This window comes from Corapipo altera, unplaced genomic scaffold (assembly GCF_003945725.1).
Source record: "Corapipo altera isolate COAL_440 unplaced genomic scaffold, ASM394572v1 180, whole genome shotgun sequence".
Classification (NCBI taxonomy): Eukaryota; Metazoa; Chordata; class Aves; order Passeriformes; family Pipridae; genus Corapipo; species Corapipo altera.
In genome coordinates this window covers 4,026,824-4,052,633 of record NW_020884915.1, presented here as the reverse complement: position 1 = coordinate 4,052,633, position 25,810 = coordinate 4,026,824, and the positions used below count along the sequence as shown (strand labels likewise).

At 39.3% G+C, this 25,810-nt stretch overlaps 1 protein-coding gene across 1 annotated transcript in view; it reads right to left on the bottom strand.

Annotated features, from left to right (window-relative positions):
• Nucleotides 1-1,512: 1,512 nt before the first annotated feature.
• The window catches only part of CPXM2 (carboxypeptidase X, M14 family member 2), a 73,295-nt gene continuing 48,997 nt past the window's right edge, over nucleotides 1,513-25,810 (bottom strand). The window contains exons 6-13 of the mRNA XM_027655315.1: nucleotides 20,683-20,771; nucleotides 15,096-15,219; nucleotides 14,039-14,235; nucleotides 13,029-13,208; nucleotides 11,536-11,833; nucleotides 8,427-8,566; nucleotides 7,837-7,936; nucleotides 1,513-2,517 (exon numbers count right to left, since the gene is read on the bottom strand). Of these exons, the coding sequence (XP_027511116.1) occupies nucleotides 2,264-2,517; nucleotides 7,837-7,936; nucleotides 8,427-8,566; nucleotides 11,536-11,833; nucleotides 13,029-13,208; nucleotides 14,039-14,235; nucleotides 15,096-15,219; nucleotides 20,683-20,771 (1,382 nt within the window). The 3' untranslated portion in view covers nucleotides 1,513-2,263. The remainder of the gene's footprint in view (nucleotides 2,518-7,836; nucleotides 7,937-8,426; nucleotides 8,567-11,535; nucleotides 11,834-13,028; nucleotides 13,209-14,038; nucleotides 14,236-15,095; nucleotides 15,220-20,682; nucleotides 20,772-25,810) is intronic.

Below are 25,810 nucleotides of genomic sequence, written 5' to 3'. Positions count from 1 at the left end.
AAGCTCTAACACTGTTATCTCCAGGTGGAAAAAACTGTCCTGCCAGGACTAAGAGGGTGGTTTCCACCTCCAACCTGATCATCAGAGGGATTTAAATTTGGCTGGTTTGTTCCTCGTTTGTCTGTGCATGTTAATCACCCCCAGCAAGACAACTGGGCAGCCTTTGTGGGACTGCAGAGAGAACCCACCTGAGAAACTCCATCAGTTCATAGCACAAAATATAGTGTAGGATCCTGAACTATTGTGGTGGCAACAAAACCTACATATGCCAATAAACAAGCCAAATTTAACTGCTAACAAAATGTCTGCTCTCATTACTCCATATTCAAAAATTATGTCACATTGCTACCTGCACAAAGACATCATTAATCCCTTTTCACCTGTCAGAAAAGAACATCTTTTTTGACAAATTGCTGTTATATTTGCTGTGTAAAAATATGTGGCATATAGAATGTTGTAAGGCTGGTAAATAGGGTGAAATAAGTAAAATATAATTCCAAATGATTGGATTATTTCTTTACTTCTATGAGTTAATCTAAATGATGCTGACTTGGAGCTGTTCCACAATTTAAGTCATAGAGAATTACATTTGCACTCTTCTGTTTTCTTTAAGCCCTTACTGGCAAACACATTGCTTCAATTTAATGGTATCTGCACAAAAAGTATGAGCTGGAATTATCTTAAAAATTTAAAAAGATGGCTATTTACTATGCAAGAGTTCATGATTATGTTATTCATTCTCTAAATCTTTTTGCCTTGTATGTGTTTCCAACATTCCTTGACACGAAAAACAAAGGATTTAATACAGACGGCACGTGATACTTTTACAGTAAATTTTCTACTGGCACTTTATTTTTTCCTCAGCTTTGAATGATACTTTGGGGAATGTCTGTTCCAAGAATCATATCAAACAGGCAAAAACTGTAATAGCAATTAAAATGTTTAAAACAGAATTGTATTTGGAAGTGTATGCTGCAGTCTTTCCACCAAGCATATTAAAAGACGTTTGTTTAGCCACAGACTTTTGGCTGGCTAAAATCATGTAGCTGACCCTTTTTTTTGGTATAATTAAGATCATAGCATTGGACCTAACAGAGTAAAGTTACATTTTCATCCACTGACACTTTGTCCAGTGTGTGTTTAGTTCACTCTTTCTAGATCTGCATCTTTCCTCAATCCTATCCTGCTGTACAATTTTGTTACTTAAAAGCCAGTAAAAAAAGCACAAATCCTGCTCCCATAGAGGCAGCAGCTGCAGAAGCAGGATGAGCAGATCATGCAGTGGAACCCAAAATCCCTTGCATGTCACAGAAGACAGTGGCATGAGATGTGCATGAGCACAAAAGGCACTTAAAATCAGGCCAAAAATCAATTAATTTATGAACTAAGCACCTATCAGTGGCTAAGACTCTCCTCTCATACATGACACAACTGGCTGTTCCTCAGGAAAAGCTTTGTTCTAGTCCTTGTCCCACATTAGACAAGGGCTGCAATGCCACAACAACAAAGTGGTCCTTATCCCAGGATCTTTTTATTGGGTTTAGTTCACAGAGTAAAAGTGCAGCCTTAAAAAGCCAGAGAAGAAAACACTCCTGGCACTAAACTCTGGAATCACATCACATCCTTAAATATAAACAACCCAAGCAGGAAAGCAAAGGTAGGTTATTCACTGCAGGTTTTTTTTCCTGAATGTTTTGGTGCTTGTCAGAAGAGAGACTTTCAGGGAAAAGGGGATGAAATTATGACACATTTTAACCACAATAAACTTAAGATGTCCCCTCTCAGCTTTCCTTCCATATGAGAATAAAACATAAGGAATGTCAAATTTCTTTAGAATTGCAAAAATACACCAATTTTATACTTTAGATACAACATTTTTCAATTTTTCATTCAGAACAACACTTCTCCTTTACAAGTATCTTTTTTTTTTAATCCTTCTTTCTCCTCTTTTAAAGAAAACAGATTTACAAAGGATCAAACAACCCAACAAGCCAAACATTTCACTCCAGGTTAACTCAAAACACGTCCCTACGTTCTTCCTGCCTCTCCCTTCAACCCCGGGGCCGTTTTTGGTTGAGCCTGAATTTTTGCTTCCGATTTTTCTGCCAAAACGAGAACCCCCACCGTCCATCCCGCTCCACTAACAGAAAGGCCTCTTGCTGAGAAATATGCACGAAGAGATGGGCTATGAAACTCTCACTACGACTACAGCCAGGCTGGCAGAAGCAGAGCTCGTGGGCACCGGGAGATGCCGGGCCGGCGCCTATCGGTGCTGCTGCCACTGCCGCACCCGCTGCCGGTGCCGGCGCATGGACAGGCTGATGGGCTGCTTCCCAAATTTCCTCATGATCTCCTTGATCCTCGCCAGGTTGGTTTTGGAGATGGTGAAGTCGCACTGGGTGGCTCCCATGTCGTAGCCCACCTCGCAGGTCTTGGTGGCGGCGGTGTAGCCCTCGGCCCTCACGCCCACCACGTACTCGCCCGGGTTGAGGAGGCGCCAGTAATCGCCGTCGGCTCCTGGGAGGGGAAGAGATGGGTTTTTTTAGGACACTGGTCTTTCCTCCTTGAGGAAGGTGTTGTTTATAGACTCATTAAAGTTGGAAAAAACCTCTGAGATCATCAAGCCCTACCATTAACCCACCACTGAACCACATCCTCAAGCGCCACATCCACGTGTTTTTTCACAGAGTCACAGAATCTCCTGGGTTGGAAGGGACCCACAGGGATCATTGAGTCCAATTCCTGGCCCTGCACAGGACCATCCCCAAGAGTCACACCATATGCCTGAGAGTGTTGTCCCAACACTCCTTGAGCTCTGTCAGCCTTGGTGTTGTGCCCACTGCCCTGAGTAGCCTGTTTGGTGTCCAACCACCCTCTGGGGAAAGAAGCTTTCCCTAATATCCAAGCTAAACCTGCCCTGACACAACTTCAGGCCATTCTCTCAGTTGGAAAAGATCTCTGAGACCACCACCTTGAACCATCAAACCAGCACCACCACCGTGTTCAACACTAAACCATGTCCTCGAGTGCCACAATCCCATGTTTTTTGAAGGCTTCCAGGGATGGTGATTTCACCACTTCCTTGGGCAGCCTGTTCCAGTTCTTGAAAACCCTTTCCATGAAGAAATCTTTCCTAATATCTAACCTAAACTGCCCCTGGAGCAACCTCGGGCCATTGAGTGAGGATACAGAAATCCACATACAGGGGTAAGATGACATCACAACCAGGAACCCCCCATCCTCACACAGGGTGTCAAAGAGGCTGCTCCCCATCCCCCCCCCCCCCCCCTCCTTGTCCTGCCAACCCTAGAGGAAAACACACCTCAGTCACATTTTCCAAATGATGAAAAAAGGACAGTGGGCTTCAATCTGGCTTAAAATTTTTGGTAGGTGGAAGGTCCTGAGGCAAGTGGTACAAAAAACCTTCCTCAAATCTATTGTAACTGATGGATCCAGAGGAGCCCCAGTGGAGTAACCACACTGGACCCATGACCCTGACCAGGCCACCCAGACACACGTTTTGGTGCTATTTTGTATGCAAAGCATGTGAATACATAATATCAACTCACTTGGAGATGTAAGTAAATATCCCCGTCTATAAAACCTTACGCTGAGTTTTATTACACTGATTTTCCTACAAAGTATAATTCACCAGGGTACTTAACCACTTTCTTACCTGTAAATGCACAAACAGAACTCCTGTAATCAACTAAACTACTCATGTACAAAGATATATTTTAACACCTCATTGAATCAGGACTTACTGGTTTCTTCTTTTTCCCTCACAAATGATCTCAGATGTACTCATTTTATGTACCCATATGTACATAAAGATGACTTTAGGCTTCTTTTAAATATGATTTTAACTAGCAGGTATTCTTAGTTGTGAACTGAAATAGGTTAAAAACTAATATTAAAAATCAGTTTTGCACTCTATTCTGGGAAAACCCACTGTGAATAAAAGTACATATTCAAACATTTAATTCTGTATATAAATAGAAATGGAACATCTCTTGCACTAGGAGGGGTTGGAGTTTTTTAGCACTGATGAGAACTGACAGCCTTACTAGCCCTGGCCTTGGGTTGCTGGCAATGCAGGGTGTAGCAGAAACTAATGATGATTTGCATAGAAATATTATATTTAGGAAAAAATCAGACTAGCCAGTCTCTTTTTAAAGAAATAGGATTTTAATTTAGGGTCTGGTAAAATAAAAAAAACATGTTTGCAAAGAGCAAGTGTTAACAAAACAGCAATATTGACTATACCCTGAAACTGCAGCCTTTGAGTGTGCCAGAATTGCACCCATTCAGGTTAATTCTTACATCCCAACTTGCTTAGATTTTTCTTTTATCCAGTTTGACCACAACTGGGGTGATGATCAAGGTCCAAATTTTCTGTTTCTCAGAATTCAGATATTTTTAGGAAGGGCTCTAAGAGAAGCTCTTTATTCAGTTCTCCCTTACCATTGGGTCCATTGGAGACTTAACAAAAGGACAAGACATAAATCTGCCCAAGTTCCTTGTATTTATCCCCAAGGGCTCGTTTTTAGCTGCAAATGCTCTGGCATTCCTACAGGGCAGGGAAAAGACTATGGATCACCCTGTCAGTGGCTCTGAACACATCCCTGCTCAAAGCCCTGCTTTAGCCCCAGGAGTGCAAAACTGACCCACATTCCTCTGACACATTTAACAGTCAGTTCATCACAACCCCACACAAGGCCAGAAATAAACCTACACACACACACATCACCGGGAATTTATTACAAAGCTGGATATTAAGCCATTAGCAGGATGCACTTTGCCTCCTTTCCATTTACGAGCCAGCAGACACAAGTATTTCTGTCAGCTGTCGGTGCCCAGAATTTAATACCAGGCTAAAAGGTTGGGGGTTTTCTGAAAATCAGATTAAATCCAGTAGGTAAAAAATTTCAGAACAGATGGCAAAAGAAACACAATTAAAAATCTGGATAAATTTAGTAAATAATAGGTTTGCTGATATAATAGGTTCCAGTGGGAGCAGGCTGGAGGCAGACTACATCCATTTCCACCTTCTGGATCTGGAAAAGGATTGCCATGTCTGCTTAGATAAAATAACAGTGCATTAAGGCAAACACAGTACTACTACAAATTAAATGTGTCAGATTACTCCACAAATATTTCAATTAAGAGAAATACTTGGAGCCTTATAGGACAGACCTTACTTACAATTAAGTAATTGTAAAAGTGCAAAAGGGATTTTTACACTAAAATTTCACCCTTTTGAAATACACTATAAAAATCTACCTAATACTCTCTTACCTACAGAAGACTGTCCAGGAAAGCTGGCCATACTGCTGCACACCAAATGCATGTAACAACTAAAACTCAAATTTTCTCTAGTGCCCAGGCAGCCAGGAATGAGACTGGATAGTTATAATATCAGAATTATGCTTAGCTTGGACTAATTTTATTAAATATTACTAAATGCTATTTCAAAACCCTTGGGCTTTGTTACATAATATGCACTGAAATCATAAGAATCTTATCAAAATATTGATTAAAAATTTCTCTACATGTTGTGTGAAATGAAATTAATTATGCTTTGGCACAAATCACACAGAAACATGTATTGGTCTTTGAACTCTAGCTGCGATTCAGAAATGTTTCACCAGGAACAAACTGAATGTTTCTCCATCAATATAGACTTTGACTTTTCCAAAATGTGCAATTACAGGAAGCAACCCCAAAAGCACCTTTGCACCATGGGGAAAAGAGGTGCATTTGCTCATCCAGTTGATGAACTCTTTCCAAAGGTTGTCTTATAGACCACAGTCCATATCTAACTGTGATAACATGTAATCACTCAGATTTAATCGATAGTTACATCTGCATCAGGAGAAAATGGAATAATTTCCCACAAAGCTCTTAGTCTCGGGATCAATGTCTTCAATTAGCCTATTAATAGTGTTAGCTGAATGTCAGCATCCCTCTCTTTCCATAAGATAAATTGTTTGTCAAAGAGAAATTAAAAACAATCTGCTTTTAATGCACTTTTTTTTTTCTTTGTCCACAGGAAGAAGCAAAGAAATTTTCTCAAACATGTAAATGTTATTAGAGGGCTTTTACAGATAAATTTTGTCTGGCTCTACAGAGTAGTTAATAACATTAATGTACCCATGAAACAGTAGATACCTGAGAGCTGAGCTCACTTGAAACAAAACTTATCTGAATAGAGATAGTGGCAATAATTCTTCTCCTGCTTGGCCTATTTTTATATCAAGGCAACTCAGAGGTTTAAATAGAAACATTTTTCATTTTAAAAGGTATAAATGAAAGAAGACTGCTGACAACTTGCCTTCTTTATCTGGAGTTATACATGTCATTTTAGCTTTTTGGCTCTAACATAAATCCTCTGATTTCAGAGACTAATGAGACGTGTATTGTTATCTGTATAATATAAAACAGGAGACAACTTTTATGTTCCCATTTAAAAAGTGGTTCCCAAACAGAGCGTGAGCTTAAATGTCTCATTAAAAAGAAAAATTAAAAAGAATTAGATAAACACTTTTATTTTTACCAACAAGTCCAGATGGCCTTGAGCCATAGAAGCTCAGTAATAAGATGAGAGACAAATAGCTGCATCATTCCCTGAGTGTTACAAGGTGGATTTTGGGATCTTGCACATTTATTGGACTTGTCAATGAGTCTACTTCCTGTAGCACTTTTACTGTCTTTAATCTGTTGACTTCTGTTTCACATGGCAATCCAGTGTACAGAGGGCTGGAGGTTAATCACACACTGCATTAACTCAGCCTCAACCAGAGCAATACATCAATTCTGTTAACAGAGTAATCCAACCCACACTTCATGGCAGACTTTCAAGGCTGCCAAGGCTTCCAAGACAAGAAAAAACAGCTGATTACTTTAATTCCCACTATCATTTCCCAGTGGTCCCGTTTTGAAATGTTTAAGGCAGAATCATTATTGTCTAATTAAATATCTGTCATTCAAGGTTTTCTCTTACAATGGAGACTTAGTACCACTGAAATTAATCATAAACTAAGTTAGCTATTCCAAGATTCATTATTGGCTCAGATCATCTACTGTAGCAAACATTAAGGATTTGGAAGTCAAAAGCTCTGTGATATTCCATAAACTGAAATCAGTTTATGTGTCCGTGTGCCATACTCTGCCTCGGTGGCAAAGCTCATGAAAGTGGCATCAAATAAAGGACCCAGAACACCAGCAAAGACATACAACCACGTAAAGTTAGTGTTCAAAAAAATATGTGGATGTGGTATTAGGGACATGGTTTAGTGGTAACATGGCAGTGCTGGGTTAATGGTTGGACCCAATGACCTTAGAGGTCTTTTCCAACCTAAATGATTCTGTGTTTCTCTGATTCACAGTCCTATAACTGTTAATAGCCAGAGGAACATCCTTTACCCAACATGGCATTACCTGCACCCTTGTTTTCCAGTGCTACATTTATTCTGGGTTAGATTTGCACCACGTTTACATGAGAAAAGTGACAATAAGAGTTCTTTAGACACAGTCTTAATCAGGTTGTTGATTTGGGGCACATAGAAGCCTATTTGCTCAATACTTTGTTAGAGGTGGAAAGAAGAAGGGGAATGGAGATGAAAACCATAGTTCTGTTCTTGTCTACACAGCTGCAACAGAGAAAGAAGTGACTCCCTCCTCATGTGCCAATCCTTCTGCACCACTCTCCTTGGGCTGTATCCTACCTGCTGGCTTTTCTCCTAAAAGAGTTCAGACCTTCCATAAAATTCTATATTTTGGTTTTAAACCACAAATCTGCCCTTTTGCATTCATGGTTTTGCTTTTTTCTTTTACCTGTGCGAATGTCATGGTTGACACCCTCTACTGAGATAACAGCATTTGGGATTCCCTTTCCATGCACATCTTTCACTATGCCTTTGATGCCACGATGGACCTATGGAGAGAATAAAAAAGCAAGTAAATATTGCACAGCAATGAACAGTTGTATTACTAAGAAGTTACAACAAATTATTAATTCCATGTGTGAATTATGTGTATTATATTTCTATTTTATGGCTCACAAAATTGTGAAATATCACTATTAAATCCCTATCAGCCCTCCAGGCATTAACTTGTGAATCAGATTATGAATTCTGTTAGGATTCCTGAGGCATCAAATTCAAGATATAGATAAAAAGAACAGATAAAGCAACAGATCCAAGGGGTTTTTTAGCAGCCCTTTCTAGCAAGCTAGAATCAAATTTTGAGAAGCTTAATTCTCCTAAGTCAAACCAGCCTGGCTGAAGCAATAGGGGAGATTTCTACCATATATACCAATAGCCATGTAATTAGTCATGCAAGAAAAAAAAATCAGAAACCTTAAACTCTCTCTCAAACTGAAAGGAGTCACCAAGTTATTTAGGATTTGCACTTCTGTGGAATACCTGTTCCATGAAAACAATCAGGGACTCGCGGTTGTTTTCCCATTCTTCAGGCAACTCACTCTCGTGGGGATATTTGTCACAGCCAACGTAGATGGAGAGCTCAAAGCAGTTCGTGTGCAGGTAACTGAAGTCATTTATGCCTGTCAACAGGGGGCAAAAAGGAAACAGTTTCATATCCTTTTAAATCTGTTAATCAGATCTGATCTTTTTATGCAACTTATTCATGTAACTTCAAACATGAACTGGGTATTTTTCTGGCTGGCTCAGTGTGCAGACCTGACAGGGCAAAAGATTTTTAGAAATGCCACAGTGTGGCCAAAACAGCAAAATAGATTGGCTGGAGTTGCAGTCACCAAAGGTGCTTCTGATTGAAAAGAGTTAAAACAAAACCTCTGCTCCTGTCCAATCACCATAGAGCAGTAGTCAAGTATTTAATGAGCCCTCTGTGCCTTCTGGAAGCAGACCAGGAGGATTATATAATACAGATGTTCAGCTTTTCACTTCTGTTGATGGGGAAAACCTAAATATCAGCCAGTGGCATATGCTACTCTGCATAAATGTGCTTCCTCTCTATTTGAGAAACAGCTACAATTATTTTCCCCTCACATACCGTATCCCATCTTGACTAATCTGCTGTGAAATGTTTAGCAATACATGGTAATTGCTCAGTTTTAATACTTGTATTTAAGAAAATGGTTTAACTTTGCCAAGAGCAACTCTTTCATAGTGTCTGAACATGCAAATCCAGCCTTGAAAACACTGGAAATAAAACTAAATCAATCTTTGTCCTCGTGCAGTTCAGCCAGTGCAGAAACTTTATATGTAAAATTGCTGAAGAACCTGCATTCATTGCAGACCAAAAAACGTGCAGGAAATAACATGGCTGGGTTTTAAAGGCGTAAGGAGGTGTTGGATATCTGTGTTGCACATACTTCTCTAGGGATTCTCTGGTACTGGAAAGAAATTAGAAAAATTCCTTGTAAATTCTCCCATGGGATGAGCAGTGAAAAGTTTCTGTGCATGGTCACTGCAAGGCCAGGAAGAAGATGGATGAGGAGAAAAGGAATGGATAGCTTCAAGATGTGGTACAACAAGATGCCACCCACACCGAAGGGCAGGTGGGAGAGGTTCTGCAAGCAATTCATTGGAGTGTCACCTTCAGGGCAGGCATGAAACAAGCAGGGGTTAGGACAAAGAAAGTTTTAGTGTCGATTTAAAAGGTAAAGAAATAAAAAGAAAAGTGGAGTGAGCTATACAGCTATATCTACATAGTCATGGAATTACAGAGTGAAAAAATACAGGAGAAATCTGGAATCATATTTGGACAACCCTTTGCAATGCAAGGTGGTTGGTTAACTGACAGCTGCAAAATATATATCTATATATGCATATATATATATGCACTAAAAATCACTTTCTTGCACTTGTCTAAGTAGACACAAGAAGTTTAAAACTACCCCGTAGGTTGAAGATTGAGCTCAAATGGGAACCACATCTTTTGAGGTTTACTCTGGAATCCAAGGTGTAAAAACTGCAAGTAAAAACAGTATTCTAGAGTTTGTCTCAAAGAATATCCTGGAAGTCTTACTATAATGGAACAGAGCAGGGTATAAATTATAATGAAAACATTATCAAGAAATAAATCAGATGAAGCAAATCCAATATGTAATTGGTCCTAAGAAATCAGGATAATATTCAGCATCTATATTGTCCATCATTACTTAATGTAGCTTAGTATGACAGCTGTTAGTGACATGGCCAATGTCATCTTTCTGGATCAATTCATAATGATGTTTCTTATAGCACTTAGGAAAATTAGGCTCATAAATTAGATAATTAAGTGGTCAAGTTAGTTTTCAGAGTATGCTTTAGAATTTGCAGAAATGCACAGAAATGTATTGTCAAGCATTGGCCTTGTGATCTAAAAATTCAACAATCCCCCCCCGATTTCACCCAATGCTTTTTAACTTCCTGAAAAAATATTTGAGAAGTTAATTCTTGACTGTAGCCTTTAAAGGCTGGCCAGGACTAACTTCACATGGGCCAATGTAAAAGCCACAGAAGCTGTGCCCAAAATGTAGAAATGTTTATGCAGTGGAAGTACCTGCAAGTTCCAAACACGAGCCAGTTCCAGTAAAACGTGGGCTGCACAGACACTTTCCTGCATCTGGTTGCCATTACTGCTGCCGTTGCTCCTGTTGTCAAGTGATGGCAGAAGCCAGGCTCATTTCTTAATTTCAGAGAATATGTTGTTTGACTGATTTACTTATAAAAACTCAAAGATTTTGAGCAGGACCGTGGTGAATCAGCAGAGTGGCTGATTCTGATTCTGCTCCAAGTGCACACCCATAGAGATAACTGTGCCTAATGCTGTTAAAAATGTGCTTCTAATTGGGCTTTCCTGGAAATCCATGTTTTGGCTGCACCACGGGACACAGCTTCCCTCTCGTGCTCCTTAACAGGGTGACAGACTTGGGTGTGTGGTGATTGATGCAGCCTGGATTTTATCCCGGCAGCAGAAATGTCTGTGGAGCCCATGCAAAGTTTAAGTGCAAAGATTTCCAGGTCTTTTAAAAATAGGATGGTAGCAAGCAAACAGCAGGTTTTTTTGGCATATTATTACAACTCAAAGTGAATGTGATGGGGGGCTGATCTGTGACCAAGTTCAGTGAGCAGGAGGCTGAAATCAGAATTGCCTTATCTGCAGGCCATTGGAATCTCTCCCTGGAGTTACTGCTTCAGCTCTGCCACTTGTTCTAATGTTCAGTAGCAGTTTTCTGTTGTCACCTTGTGAGATGGCAAAGGCTGACAGGGTCCCTCCTGCCACTGGGTTTGGACTGGGTTGGTTTCCTCCTGACAAAGCATCTTGAATGCACAGAATTCTTAAAACTAATGTACTGGATGTGCACTTTGGGAAAACTTGGTTGTAAATTAAGTAGTCACCAGGAATTACTTCAGTGCTCTGCTAAGTGATGAAATGCAGTGAGCAGACCTTCAGATGGGGATTTATTCCTCTTGGAGCACGTATTTGACCACCACTGCCTCTGCAACGTACACCAGGCAGTGGTGGCATTATCATATCCAAGTTGGAGCTTCTACCAACACTTACTTCCAGCCACGGTGTGCCAGGAGGCTCCATTAACAGTGCCATCCTCCTTCTGGAAATCCTCCGTGTGACACGCTCTCCTTCTCGCGTCCGTCATCAGGCGGTGGGTGGAGGCGTAGGAATACGCCAGCCAGCGGAACACGTGGTCATCTGGGGTGGGGGTGTAATCCTGGGTTTTCCACATGGACCTCACCATGTCGTAGGGATACGCCACCACCAGCTCCCCTCCCTGCAAATTGCCACCCAGCACGAAAGGAATTTTTTCCATCCACGCTATTATTGCCCGCGTCTCCACCGCCACCTGGGAGGAAAAGGAAGAGCAGCTTTGGTTCAGCCTGTGGGAATCTGAGAGTCTGGTTTCAAGGTGCAGGAGCCCTGCTGTGAGTTTCTGAGCTTGAGTAGTCAGAAGGAGAGACGTGGCCAAGGAGAAGGGCTTCTTTAAATTGTCAGCCATGCTTGGGAGGCCACAGACAACCCAGAAAAACTAACAGAACCTCCATGCTATTAATTTCTGAGGAACATCCATGTGGAGTGAGGCCAAGAGCAGGAAGTGATAGAGATGTCACACAGTGACACTGCTACCCCTGCCATGGGCTGAAATGAGTTTCCAAAACCAGGGATTTTAAACCTAATGTCCATAAACTAAAACACAAAAGGTTCCACCTTGACATGAGGAAGAACTTTTTTGATGGAGGTTGGCAGAGCACTGGAATAGACTGCCCAGCGAGGGCATGGAGCCTCTCCCTCTGAAAACATTCCAAACCTATCCCTGGATGTGTTCCTGTGTCACCTGCTCTGGGTGACCCTGCCTTGGCAGGGGGGTTGGAGTAGAGGATCTCCAGAGGTCCCTTCCAACCCTTTTTATTCTGTGATTCTGAAACACTAAAGAGCTGCCACAATTAATTGCCTTCCCCTCATCCACTATCAATGGTTGCCATTATATTTAAAAGGTCAGGTAAAAATAAGTTAAATTTTTGGCACTAAAATCCAAAAAAAGACTTTAGCACAAGCCACTGCATTGGTTTTGCATATGCCTGAGCTGTTGCTGTGTTATTTAAGGTAAGACTATGTTTCAAATAAGAACAAATAAGAAAACCCCAGGAGAAATCTGTAAGGACACTGAGTTTGCAAAGACCTCATCTACACCACATCACTAAGGAGAAGCCTGATCCATATGTCTGACTGAGCTCCACGGTGGGCTTTTCCCTGTCTACTTGTTGCTGCCTGAAAATTGAGTATTGAGTCCTCCAGGTTCTCTCAACAGCCAAGGGAAAAGAGAATCCTCCAGGAAGCAGATCCTTCCTCAAGACCTGCCTCTAAAACCTGGGGGTGAATGGTCCTTTTGTGGTGCATTTTTATTTCCACTGACTAACAGGGAAATCTAGACAGGAAGATTAGATCAGCTGGGGAACTTCAAATTACTTATTCCTTGAGAAATGCAAATCTCTCTCAGCACATCCTAGCCTTGGCGTTCCCCTCTCTCTGGCCTTACTCACAGTGGCGTTTTCAGACAGGTACCAGTCAGGGATGGGGATGTGATGGTTTGGAACTTTTCTTTTACTCTTCTTCTGATCTTCTGACTCCCAGAGCAAAGAGTTTAAGTCAGGGAAATTATTGTTGATGTCAATGCCATCCTGAGTCCATCGTCCTAAAGACCAGCCCCCTAATTCTGAACCCTTAGATTGAAAAATAAAAGGAAAAAAAAAAAAGGAGAAAAAAAAAAAATAAATGTTCATTCAGAATACGACAACCTGTAAGCCCTCAGCAAAATGTTTGGGAATATACCAGAGGTAATTCTGTACAGAGAAATGAGGGACTAACCATTTAATTAACTGAAATAAATGATTGTGGTTTTTTTTTAAATTTTGTACGAAACCTTGAATGAGGTGAAGCAAAACCCATGAAAAATTCCTCAAGGTTAGCCAAAATATATCCCGTAAAGGAGATAACACACTTTCCCTTCCATGACTATGACTGTGACTCTTCTGTTCCAGTCTTCTGCTGACTTCCCTGGAAGATTTTCCAGTGCATTTGACCAACCCTTACAATTTTTCCTCCTGGTGTCTGTCTTCTTCCAGACAGAATTATTATGATGCCCTACACAATGTGCTCCCCTTAAAGGTACACTATTAAATTTCAGCTGTGGAAGAATGCAAATATTCACGTGCTTAGTTTGGTTTCTCATGAGAAACAGACTGCCTGGATTTTTCACTTTCCATAACGGTGTTCCCATTAATATATACACCTCAGTATGGTTTGTTCTGGCAGTGTTTGTAACCCTTCTTTCCATATATATTTTCCTGTTAGGCAATGTCATATAAAATACTGTGTCTTTCATTTTTTTTCCTCAGTAAGATGTTTCAGTGGTTTATTTTATCTTGATGTGTTTATTGCTTAATTTTTTAAATTGTAAAACATGAACTTAGAAAAAAATAACAACAAGAGGAGCATGTTTTATTCACCTACTAAATAAAAGAATTCCCTGAGGTGTTGATAATCACATTACCGCTTTATATGCCTTGTCATATCCATCTGGGTTGACTGAGGGCAGGAGGTGGATCCTTGTGTCCTCAATGAGATGGACAATCCGTGGGTTCCCAGCCAGGTATTCCTGGCACATAAACTGCATTAGCAAGAGGATTAGCTCACGTCCAAGCACTTCATTCCCATGAGCTCCTGCAATGTAGTGAAACTCTGGTTCCCCTGTTGAAAACACATGGAGCAGAACTGCAGTCAGAGAAGCAAATCAAATATCTATTAAATGTCATTGATGTCAATCAGCAACATTTCAGCCAAGGAAAGCTGGAGAAATGCCTTAACTGCACAAATGATGCACAAACTTTAGAGAAACAAATTCCTTTCTGTTGCTATTTCAGAAGAACAGGTTTATGTGCCAGTGATATCTAAAGCCACTGTGTAAAACTTCCCAAATCCATTCTTGGTTAAACATATTTTTAATTACCCTCACAATTTCAGCATGTTAGAGGTAGATTTTAACAGTTCTGATAGTCTAAAAATAACATGAAAAATACATCGCTAATAGTTCTCTCAGACAGATGTTAAGGCTCTTAAAAGATAAGTCAGTAACTGTACATAATTGATTTCTGACTTTACAGACTCTTTTCCTTCTCTAAAACAGGTTCACATACATATTTCAAGGTTATCCTGAGTGCCACAATCCTTGTACTCAACAACAAAATACTTCAGGGATGATTAGGAATAATGTGCATTCACCCCATGTAAAAAATGTAAATTTCTTCCAAAGCTACATAAATCCCCACAACTAAAATCCATTCCCCAGTACTAAAATTCACTTTTATTTTATTACTGTAAAGAATTATCATTAAGGAATTTGATCCCATGTTCAAAATGTCTTCTATTTGTGCTCACCATCCTCTTCCCAATTTAGAAATACAGCGCTGAAATTCCTCCCACATACATTTGAAATCTTTGCTGCCATGAATATAATTCCATCAGTGATAATTACAGTAGATACAGGAAAAGAGAAGGGGAAAAAAACCCCAATCCCAGCACCCTTCAACAGATTTAGATTAAATCCTAACCAACTTCGTGCTCTCCTGGGTTGTCAGAAATCTCGACAGCGTAAAGCTTCAGTCCTTGGCTGCTTTTTCCAATATTGTAAATTCTTGTGATATTTGGGCACATTTTATTCACAGTTTTCATCAACTGCCAAAAAAAAACAAACCAAAAAGACATGTAGTTAGACAATGCAGCATCAAAACAGGCTCACTATGAATTACTTCTTTCCAAATTGGATGTGGCAAAACTAATCATTTTCTTCTCCGATTATTTCTTAGTTGTAAAAGCTTTATGTTTAGTTCATGAATTTGTAGCTCTGCCATCACATTTTTAAAACATTATACAATGGAGAGGAATTAAAATAAAGGAGATTAATTAAAATAATCACACTCTGATGTACTACAGGTAAGGGACTTGAGATGACCCAGGGTGTTGGTGGCAGCACCTTACAGGTCACCACAGACACACTTTATCCATAAGGAAGATTTCCCATTCCTTTACCCTGTGCAGCAGTAATTTAATCAGAAACAAGTGAAGAGAGAAGGATATAATCCATTTAAACAGGATTTTCCCAGTGAGTTCTGATAATATCTGTCTCTGCTGAGGGAAAAACCAAACCCACCCTTCTTGCATTACAATGTGAAATCTCATACGGAAAAATTGTTAATTAAAGTAGTGATGATGTGGCCAAAATTGCAAAATAGATACAATATGGATGAGTCCCCAAACAGAAGATATACTCCTTCAGTAAATAAAAGATTCCTCAGAATGTGCTTATCACATTTCAGAAAAAAATAGGAAAAAAAAAGAAATAATAACAGCAATGTTGTCAGTGAAGACATTCTGCCCATCAAAATCTATTCAATTCACTCTTTCTGCAGATATTACATGACAGTCAAAACATAATCAAATAATAATAATAATATAATAATAAAATGCTTAGAGTTAAGCACATACTTCTGTTTAAACCAATGGAGTTCCACAGATGTCATCCAGATCAGCATATCTTGAGCCTAAATTGTCCCACAAACACTTTACTGTGGTATTTCAGGTAAATGTTAAAGTGTACAAACAAGACTGAAAATTTCTTTACTAACATTAAGTTATCGCAAATAGCTTTCAACAACGAGAATTTATCTGCCTTGATCTTTTTTTCTTTGGGAGGAATTAAAGAAAGAAAACAGTACTTTACTGTAAATTGGAACCCTGGGGACTGTTAATTAGACAATCATTTCATAAACAAGCATGCATACATTACTGAGGAAATATTGTGGCATAACAAAATTTCTTGCTCACACACTGTTAATTTAGAAACAATATTGGATGATCACAAGGCTGATGATTTAAAAACTGTAATAATTAGATATGTCCAATTCCAATGCCACCATTTAGCAAATCTGAGTGGAAACACAACTCACATTGGGAAGAACATCATTAAAATTCCTCTCATAAAAAACTTCACTTCTATTTATAAACATTTTGCAAAGAGACTGAAAAGATGCTATTTCTGTACATTTGTTCATCTCACACACTGGTTTTATACGTAGGAGAAACAATTCTTGTGGCAAGTCTAAACTCATCACTTGTCTGAAAAATACAGTCAGTTGTGCTCTTTCAGTGTATTTCTTGTTTCATATCTACTTATTTTCACCACTGTCATTATCATCAGCGTGCTGGTATTATGGATACTGAGATATTCCCACAGAACTCTTTTTAATGTTCTGGGCATAGGTAAGTGTGTGTAGTTTATTGTTCCAGCTCAAACATACAGGTGAAGCCAGAGAACAGTGGTTTACATTTGCTAGCTTTTGGTTTAAATGAATCAATTCCTAACTCTTTGAGACCTACTGCCTTAAATCTTCCTGGTTAACCTGCTCATAATGTACCAAAAATTTTATCAGTGGATATAGAATCATAGAATCATTTAGGTTAAAAAAGACCTCTAACGTCATTGAGTCCAACCATTCCATCAGCACTGCCAAGGCCACCACTGATTCATGTCCCCAGGTGCCACATCTACACAGCTTTTACATCTCTCCGGGGATGGTGACTCCTCCACTGCCCTGGGCAGCTGTGCCTGGGCTTGACCAGCCTCTCTGGGAAGAAATTTTCCCTGATATCTAAATCTCCCCTGGCACAACCTAAAGCTCCTTCCTCTTGTCCTCTCCCTTGTTAGATGGGAGAAGAGACCAACGCCCACCAGGTTCCAAACTCCTTTCATGGAGTTGTAGGGAAAGATAAGTTCCCCCTGAACCTCCTTTTCTCCAGGCTGAGCCCTCAAAGCTTCCTCAGCCGCTCCTGGTGCTCCAGACCCTTCCCCAGCTCTGTTCCCTTCCCTGCACACACTCCAGCCCCTCAATGTCTTCCTTGTCAAGAGGGGCCCAAAACTGAGCCCAGGACTCGAGGTGTGGCCTCAGCAGTGCCCAGCACAGGGGGACAACACAGAGATATGAGGCTCTTGTTAGAGACTCATAGACCAAAACTTATTGAGGTCTACTCTGTGGGGACTGCTCATCTCAAGACAATGAGGTGGATCGTGACAGGATCAGATTCCATGTTTCTCTCCAGTAGAAGTATTAGTTTTTCACTCTATCAGTGAGTAGAGATATTACATTAAAAGGAGTTCTATTTTAGGTAAAGGCTAAAACTGTACTGTGTAAATATTGTCACTGTCTCAGACCTGTGTTAACTAATTTCTCTCCTCACACCTTCTTCCAATTGGAAACTCTGTCCTGGCTGATGCATCACTGCATCCATGCAGCTCCAAAGCTGTGAAAGAGGAAAGATAAGACTGTCCTCTCAGAGCTGCCTCTGAAACCAAACAGGGAAACTTCTGCCTCTGGAACTTCCACACAGAAGAAGCTCTGCTAACGTGCCTGGCACTCCAGTGCTCACAGGATAGCGAGAACATCAATTTAGCGAAGTGGTTAAAAGTACGTAAATGCTCATTAATAGTGACAAAAATGCCTAGAAACAACTTCAAAGTACATTACATGCAGTGGAAATATTTGTATTGGCCTCAGTAAACCCCCCATCATTTCTTTAATTGAAAGCAGATGATTATTTTCTGAGTCAAAGAACTTTTCCTGAATTAGAGCCTCTGTATCAGACTTCACTGGGACTGTTTTGGTAACAGTGGGGATTTAGTAATGTAGTTAACTGTTTCTGTAAATACAATACTGAAAATGAACATATTTCATATCTGATCTTCTCATACCCATTCCCCACGAATGGCACAACAGGTCACCTGAAATGTCACTGTGCCTGTGCTTGTACAAACTGCCAAAGACAATTGATGATAACAGTCAGTTCAGGCTTTATTAACAACCAAGCAGGACTGTAAAACACTTCCCCAATTACATTCACTAACAGCTGTTATTGACAGTTCGTGTTTGTCACTACCAATTATTTACCTTATCAGTGACCTGAAAAATACTTCAGGCAGTCTTTGAAGAAGCCCCACAAAACTGGTTTCTGAAGGTCTGATTCCTCCATTTTGCAGAAAAGGTGTACTCAATGTAGGTCTAAGTTCCATCTACACTTACAGGAGGCAAAAGGACTCTCAGTCAATGTCTTTCAGGTTAGGACTCCTGTTTATCCTCTATGGAGATCACAGAGTTGCTGAGGTTGGGAAAGTGGAGTCCAACTGTTAAACTAACAGTACCATGCTCTCTGGAAACTACCTCTTCCTTGAGCTTGGAGAGTAGCAGATGCAGACCATCATCCTGGCATTCCATGCAACCCAGGATGTTGAGCTGGCATGCTCTGACCTTGTACATTTGGTTGTTTCACCCTCAGATCAACCTGTTCAATGGGCAAGATGTACAGTGCTCTTCAATATTCCCCATTATCATCACACCAAGCCCATAAACAGCTGACCATGAACAGCAGCCTGAGGATTCTGGGGCACTTGGAACCTGGCTTGTCCAAAGATGAGTCAAATCCAGTTACATGGATGTCATAATTAACATTTCTCTCTCCTAAGAAAGACGTGGTGTGGGTTTATTTTTTCGAAGACAGGGTTGTACTCATGTGTCCATCTCAAACCATTTTAACAGCTTCCTATGCTGCATGAATACCTCATATAAATATTTTGGACTGTAAAACAATCCTGACTTCTGCACAAAAGTTCCCATTGACTGGAAGAAGAATATTGAATGCTTTTTTACGAGAATAAAGAATTGGAACTATAAATTTCACCTTCCTAAAACCAGAGAGTTCTATTAAAATAATCTGACACTGAGAAAATCCCCCCCTCTCACAAATACTTCACATATTGCATTACGTGACAAATGCAATGTTTCTAAAACGTGGCCCAGGGAACACCCTCTCCTCCTCCTTCAGTATTTATAATAAATAACTTCAAAGACCAGAATTTTTCTAAGATGGTTGGTGGTGAAGCAGCTATGAAAAATGGCATTAATTTATAGGTTACAGGGGGATTTGGGGGGATGTTTGTTTTTTTTTTTTTAAGTTGACTCTGACAGTTATTGTTCTTTTTTGCCCTGAAGTTCTAAGAATAGTTTTGGGGATATAAGACCTGTTGTAACGCAACCCACAATCTTCTGCCAACCAGCAGCAGAACCCAACTAGAATCTAATGAGCTGTAAATAAATTAAGAGGAAAACTGAAATTGTGAGAGCATAAAGACAGCTCACAACTGACCAGCTCTGAACCACAGTCACAAATTTTCTACTTGTATGACAAGACTAAAAACATTATGTTTTAAAGCTGTAGGTTTTTTCCCCACGATGTTTCTAATCTGACCAATCTGTCTTTCTGCAATGAAAACCTAAAACGCGCTTTATTTTATTGTTCTTGACAGTAATTATGCCAATTGAGTTTCTACTTGTCTAATCTCTGTGCTCAGAAATATGGGCCATGAAATCCCTACCAAAATAAATGTGTGACTCAGTACACAATTGCTCAATAAAAACGAGTGGTGATTCATGCAGTATAAATACACCGAAAATTCAGCACACAGCAAGTGATTCACACACATCAAGTCCAAACATATTATCTTTATATTTGAAGACAAAGAGGGCAGAAATATTTCTTCAGGACAACCCACACTCATGTCTGTGGTGATATGAAGCAAGATTAAAAACAACAACAAAAACAAGACCAGGGTTGGCTGTTTGAAGCTGAAGGAAATAAAATAACAAGGCTGGTAAATTTAAAATTATACTAATGGATTTTTTTCTAGTGCTTTTGGTGAGTTTCTGCTGATTTTCACAGGTGTGAATACAGAATTAGACTCTGTAGTTTATTCTGATTATCCAAAACCACTGAAATACATGAGAAAATTGATGGCTAAATCAGGGTCAAATTTGAAAGGACAAACCGTGTCATTCCCCACTCAAATAAAAATGCAAGAAAAATAATGTCACCTTATGAATAGATACTCCCTCTGTCATGTAGTCACCTGTTTAAGGTTAGTTTACGTACAAATTAAAACTTTGGGATTTTAATAAATTAAAACAGGAAAAAATACTTTAAAAAGATATTGCAGACACTGTTTAACAATATTTTTAAGAGGTGGAATCCAGATTCCAGAAGACCTGAAAAGCCTGCACCCTCCACCCTCCATCCTCCAGCCTCTTTGCCTACCTGCCTCATTTCCTTGTAGTTGTGATGCTTAAAGTCCAGATTATCTGTGGTCGTCATTTCGTTTCTTCTGTGGTAATAATTATTTGGGTCTGAGGAAAGAAATAAAAGAATTTTCACGTGAATTTCAAATATAGAATTTTTTTATGCCATGACGAGTATAGGAAAGAGGAAATCTGAATTCTACTGTCCTATATGTACTTAAGGAGGGTTTTCAAAAGCAAAACTCAGACAACCAATTTAAAATATTTCTAATTACTGCACCAATCAACTCATCAAATCAAATCACAAGTCAATAGATCCAAATAGAAGCCAGGAGGCATCAGATTTCCAAGCAGCTACTCTGCACAAAAAGCTAAACTTGAACAGAAAAGTAGAAGGGCAGCCTGGGGCTGCAGAGGAGGGGAAAAGACACTGGAAAATGATGAGTCAGATGCAAGCTAAAAGAGTGGAAGAAAAATCAAATTAGAGGAAAAAGCCACAGTAAATGTTTTGTGTCCACTTGATTAATTTACTATTGAAAGGAGTTATCTATTAATTTTCTTGATGAGTATTTTCAGAGTCTTTGTGCTGCTTGCAAAATACAGAAAGGATCCACTGTGCATATTAAATATTCCTGATTATCCTCCAAAACTGTTTTTGTGAAAGTCAGAGGACTTTGTTACTTAAAAATTAACATATTCATTTCTTTATGGATATTATTTATAGTTTGTGTATTTTGAAATATCAAAGGAGAATATTTAGACAGGACAAAGTCTTTTGTCTCCTTGACATTCCAGGTCATTCACCTAGAAAAAAACCCCAAACAGTCCAAGACTGTTAGGGCTCAGCTTTAAATTTCCTGATAGATGTGCTCCTAATCTAATCTAATATGATTTATTTCCAGAGACAAACAAGTCTATTTGGAAAACATCAAACACATTCCTTAATTTGCCATATCTGGGATGTCTGGAATTTTGAGTAATCATTTGTCAAGCCAATGGCTGTCAGGCTTTTATGAAAAATTGTTTCCCTGCACACAAAATCATCTTCACTGGTTTAAAATTATTGGGAAAAAAGTGAAATATGAAAGTCTAAATATCATCCTCTCTTATTGCGACACAACCAAAGAAACTGTCTCCAGAGAAAAAAAATCATTTTTTTAAATAGTATCCCCCACAGTTGTGACTTTTTTTTTGGGGGGGAAAAGTATAACTCTTAGTAGGAAGAATATGTAGTTAATATCCTGCAGCAACACACACTTATAAAAAATTACAGAAAATATTTCAAAATACTTTATAACTTAAAATTTTTAAACTTCATATTTCTGATGTTAAAACTATTCAATATTCCCATAAAATTCTAAAAATGTTTGGGTCTTTTGAACTATTTAAGGAATTTATGGAATGAAGCATGCAGGTTCCATTAAGCTTCACAGTAACATTACCCACCTTCTCAATGACTTATTGAGTCTTTATTCCCAAGCTTGTCTCCACTTCCATTTCCTAATCTACAGCAGAAATGCTGGAAGGTCAGTTGAAGGTTGTTCTACAAATATTACTGAACAATATCCAAAAAACCCTATTGCCCCAACAAAGTGTAGTTGTTCCATACAGTTTGTCCTCTCCAGTGAGAACTTAATTCTGTAAAATGACCACCTGGAAATGGGCTTGAATTTGACCTTAATTATAGAATCACAGAATGGTTTGAGTTGGAAGGGACATTAAAGCTCATCTCATTCCAACCTCCCTGCCATGGGCAGGGACACCTTCCCCTATCCCAGGTTGCCCCAAGCCCTGTCCAACCTGGCCTTGGACACTTCCAGGGATGGGGCAGCCACAGCTTCTCTGGGCAACCTGTGCCAGGGCCTCAGAGGGACGAATTTCCTCCTAATATTTAATCTAAACCTGCCCTCCTTCATCTAAAAGCCATTTCCCCTTGTCCTATCACTGCATGCCCTTGTATTCAGGTGAGAGAACAAGATTTCTTTGCTTATTTAAAAAAAAAAAAACAAAAACAGTTTTGAAGAATTAGAGCGTTAAGATTCACACAACTGACCTGGGTTTTTTCCAGTCTAACTTCAGGCTAAAGTGATGCAAGTCCATGACAGCAGAAATGCAATACTAACTCTGCAGATGCCTCTGGAAACCCAAACCCTTAAAGGTCATCCCATGTTAATCTGTAGAAATTATTCATTAATATGGTGCTGACCGAAAAATGCAAATCGTAAAAAAAACCCACTTCTTCTCACACAATGTGTCTGATGACCCACAGAATATCTTCATAACTGAAAAAATATTCCTTTGTTGTAAAAATGTAAAAATAAACATCATAAAACTGCCAGGATGTTGAAGGTTTTCTATATCACCATGAGCCAAAATATACAGCAACTGATTTTTTTTCCTAATACTTTAATCCCATTCCTTTCAAAGTCTGGCACTTTTTCCATACATCAAACACTAATATAATGGGAATGACTGTGAATGCTGTAGAGTTGGTGGAAACTCAAAATATTTGTAAAGTGAGAATGATTGTATCTCTGGCCCTTCCTCAACAACAGAGCACAATTTGACAGTTCCCTAGAGAATTAACACTCATATTTTGCCAGGCTCTGCTGTAGTCTGGATCACTGGATTTCTGCTGCAGCTAAGTTTAGAAAGCTAAAATTTAGAAAGGCACACGAGGCTTGTGCACAGCTGGGTGGGCCCACTTTGGCAAACATTATTTTCTTTAACAAAACAGAGAATATAAAAAACTAGGAAACTCAAATCACAGAAGAGTTATGATAGAAGTAGAGTCATTTATTCATAGGAATTCCTCAGATGGTCTCTTTTTCTTCCAAGGAGAAAACACCCTGAAAAACTGTGGCACTCCCATTTATACAGAGAAATATATTAGGTTTTTCTACCACTAATCTGCCTTTACATCACCAGTAGAGTTAATGAAGTTTGCCAGTAGAGATGTCTTTTTCCCTTCATCCTTCTATTCTTTGTAAAGATGGACAAGAGATCAGGAAGATGTAAAATCATATAGATTTGTAGAATCACAGAACGGCCTGGGTTGGAAGGGTCCTTAAGATTCATCTAGTTCCAATCTCTCTCCCTGTCACAGGCAGGGACACCTTCCACTAGCCCAGGTTGCTCCAAGCCCCGTCCAACCTGGCCTCGGACACTTCCAGGGATGGGGCAGCCACAGCTTCTCTGGGCAACCTGTGCCAGGGCCTCACCACCCTCACATGGAAGAATTTCTTCCTAATAGCCAATCTAAACCTATTCTCTTTCAGTTTGAAGCCCTTGCCCCTTGTCTTGTCACTCCAGACCCCTGTAAACAGTCTTTCAGGGCATGGAAAGCCACAGTCAGGTCACCTCGAAGCTTCTCTTCTCCAGGCTGAACAGACTCAGCCTTTCCTCACAGCAGAGATGCTTCCAGCCCTCTGATCATCTTGGTACCTCCCCTGCCCAACTCCTTTCCAGCACGAAAGCCCTGAGAATTGCCCATAAAAAGTACCAGAAAGGAGCAATTGCTCAGCAGTTTGACACAGAGAAGGGATTTTCTGTTCTGTTCTATCACAGCTCAACACCACACCTCAACCACTGGAGCCCTGATGCTTCCTGCAGGTTCCGTTATTTTGCTCACCACAGCAATGTCTGCTGGTCCTTTTTTTCTTTCCTACTTTAGTTTTCAGTGTTAAATGTCACTAGAAAGGTATGAAGTGAGCTTTGTGATGTCTTGAAATCAACACTCACAAAGCAATGCTATCAAAAGAGTCTCATCTATTGATTAAAATTTATGTGCATTCCCAATGCTTCATTCTCACAGAATTCCTTCTGTGAGCTTTATGGTATCATATTAAAGGAGCTCTGCAAGCTCAGAAGTCATGTTCATATGGTGCTTTGAAGGTATGAGATAATGAAGTCAACCCAAGTGATTCAGAGGTATTTTTAATGAAAAGAATATTCTGGTCTAAATCCTTTAGATCGCCTTAAAAACCTCAATGAGCTACTTTGCAAATGATTGATTTTTTTAATTTTTGTGTAATGTAAGTGATTTTGACTCATCTTCACAAAACTGAACATCTCACAGACAGCACATGTGTAATCTTGAAATAAATCCGCTGGCAGCCATATCAGGTGATTCCAAGTTTTTTTTCCACGTGATCTGTTTCATGGCAGCCTCATGAGCATTGTTCATGAGCATTAAGACCACGCATTAAATCAGCAAGGAAATAATATTTTTCAACTATAAATGGATTTTTTTATATACATGTGAATGTCTAGTCAAATATAAAACAACTAATTCCAGTTAAGCATAAAGAGTGATGATAATGGGTAAGAGGAAACTCAAACTCTTAATCTGCAGTAGTTGCTTCTTAAAGGTTTTCTACCACCATTTTATCATTCTAATGATTTCCTACAGCCTGATTCTGAAAATAATGACAATTCTGAGGATTTTTAACACTTCTTCAGGATAATACACACTTAATTTTAGGAATAAAATATGAAATAAAACCTTTTAATGAGTCCCACTATATTGCTGGGGGATGTTACATAGCTGTCTTGATGAGTATGGAGAAACATAATACATTTGCCTTTCCCAGGAGAATTACCTAATTTGGTCTCATTTTATTCAGTCTTTGCTCAAACTCACAAAAAATTTTAGCTTGTCCAAGATTAAGTTTTAGATTTGAAATGATAAAAGTAGAACCCAGAGACAGACTGTCACCCTAAGGAGGGATTTACTCTCAGAAGTAAGTCTGAGTACTGCTGTTTACATGACCACTTATAATGAATGATACTTGTAGAAATTCACATTTTTATATAAAATGAACACAGTCCTAAACTTGACTAGGTAGCCTGGTATTAAGTGAGAAGCAATGAAAATAGGACTTAATCCACTGCAAAACGCAGTACTCCATTACAGAGTTGTTAAAGTTCATTTTTTAGCATGGGTTGAAAGTGATGTCATACTCATGGCACCAATGATAGTTTTCTGTGTAAGAACTATTAAAAATTAAATTTCATCACAAATTTATACCATTAAAATAATTGCCTATTGCCTTGAATACCGTACAATATAAATAAATGCATGAAGAGCTCAGCTAATTTTCTCTCTCCGAGTTCTGGGTGCTTTTGATCATAAGCAATTCCTTTTT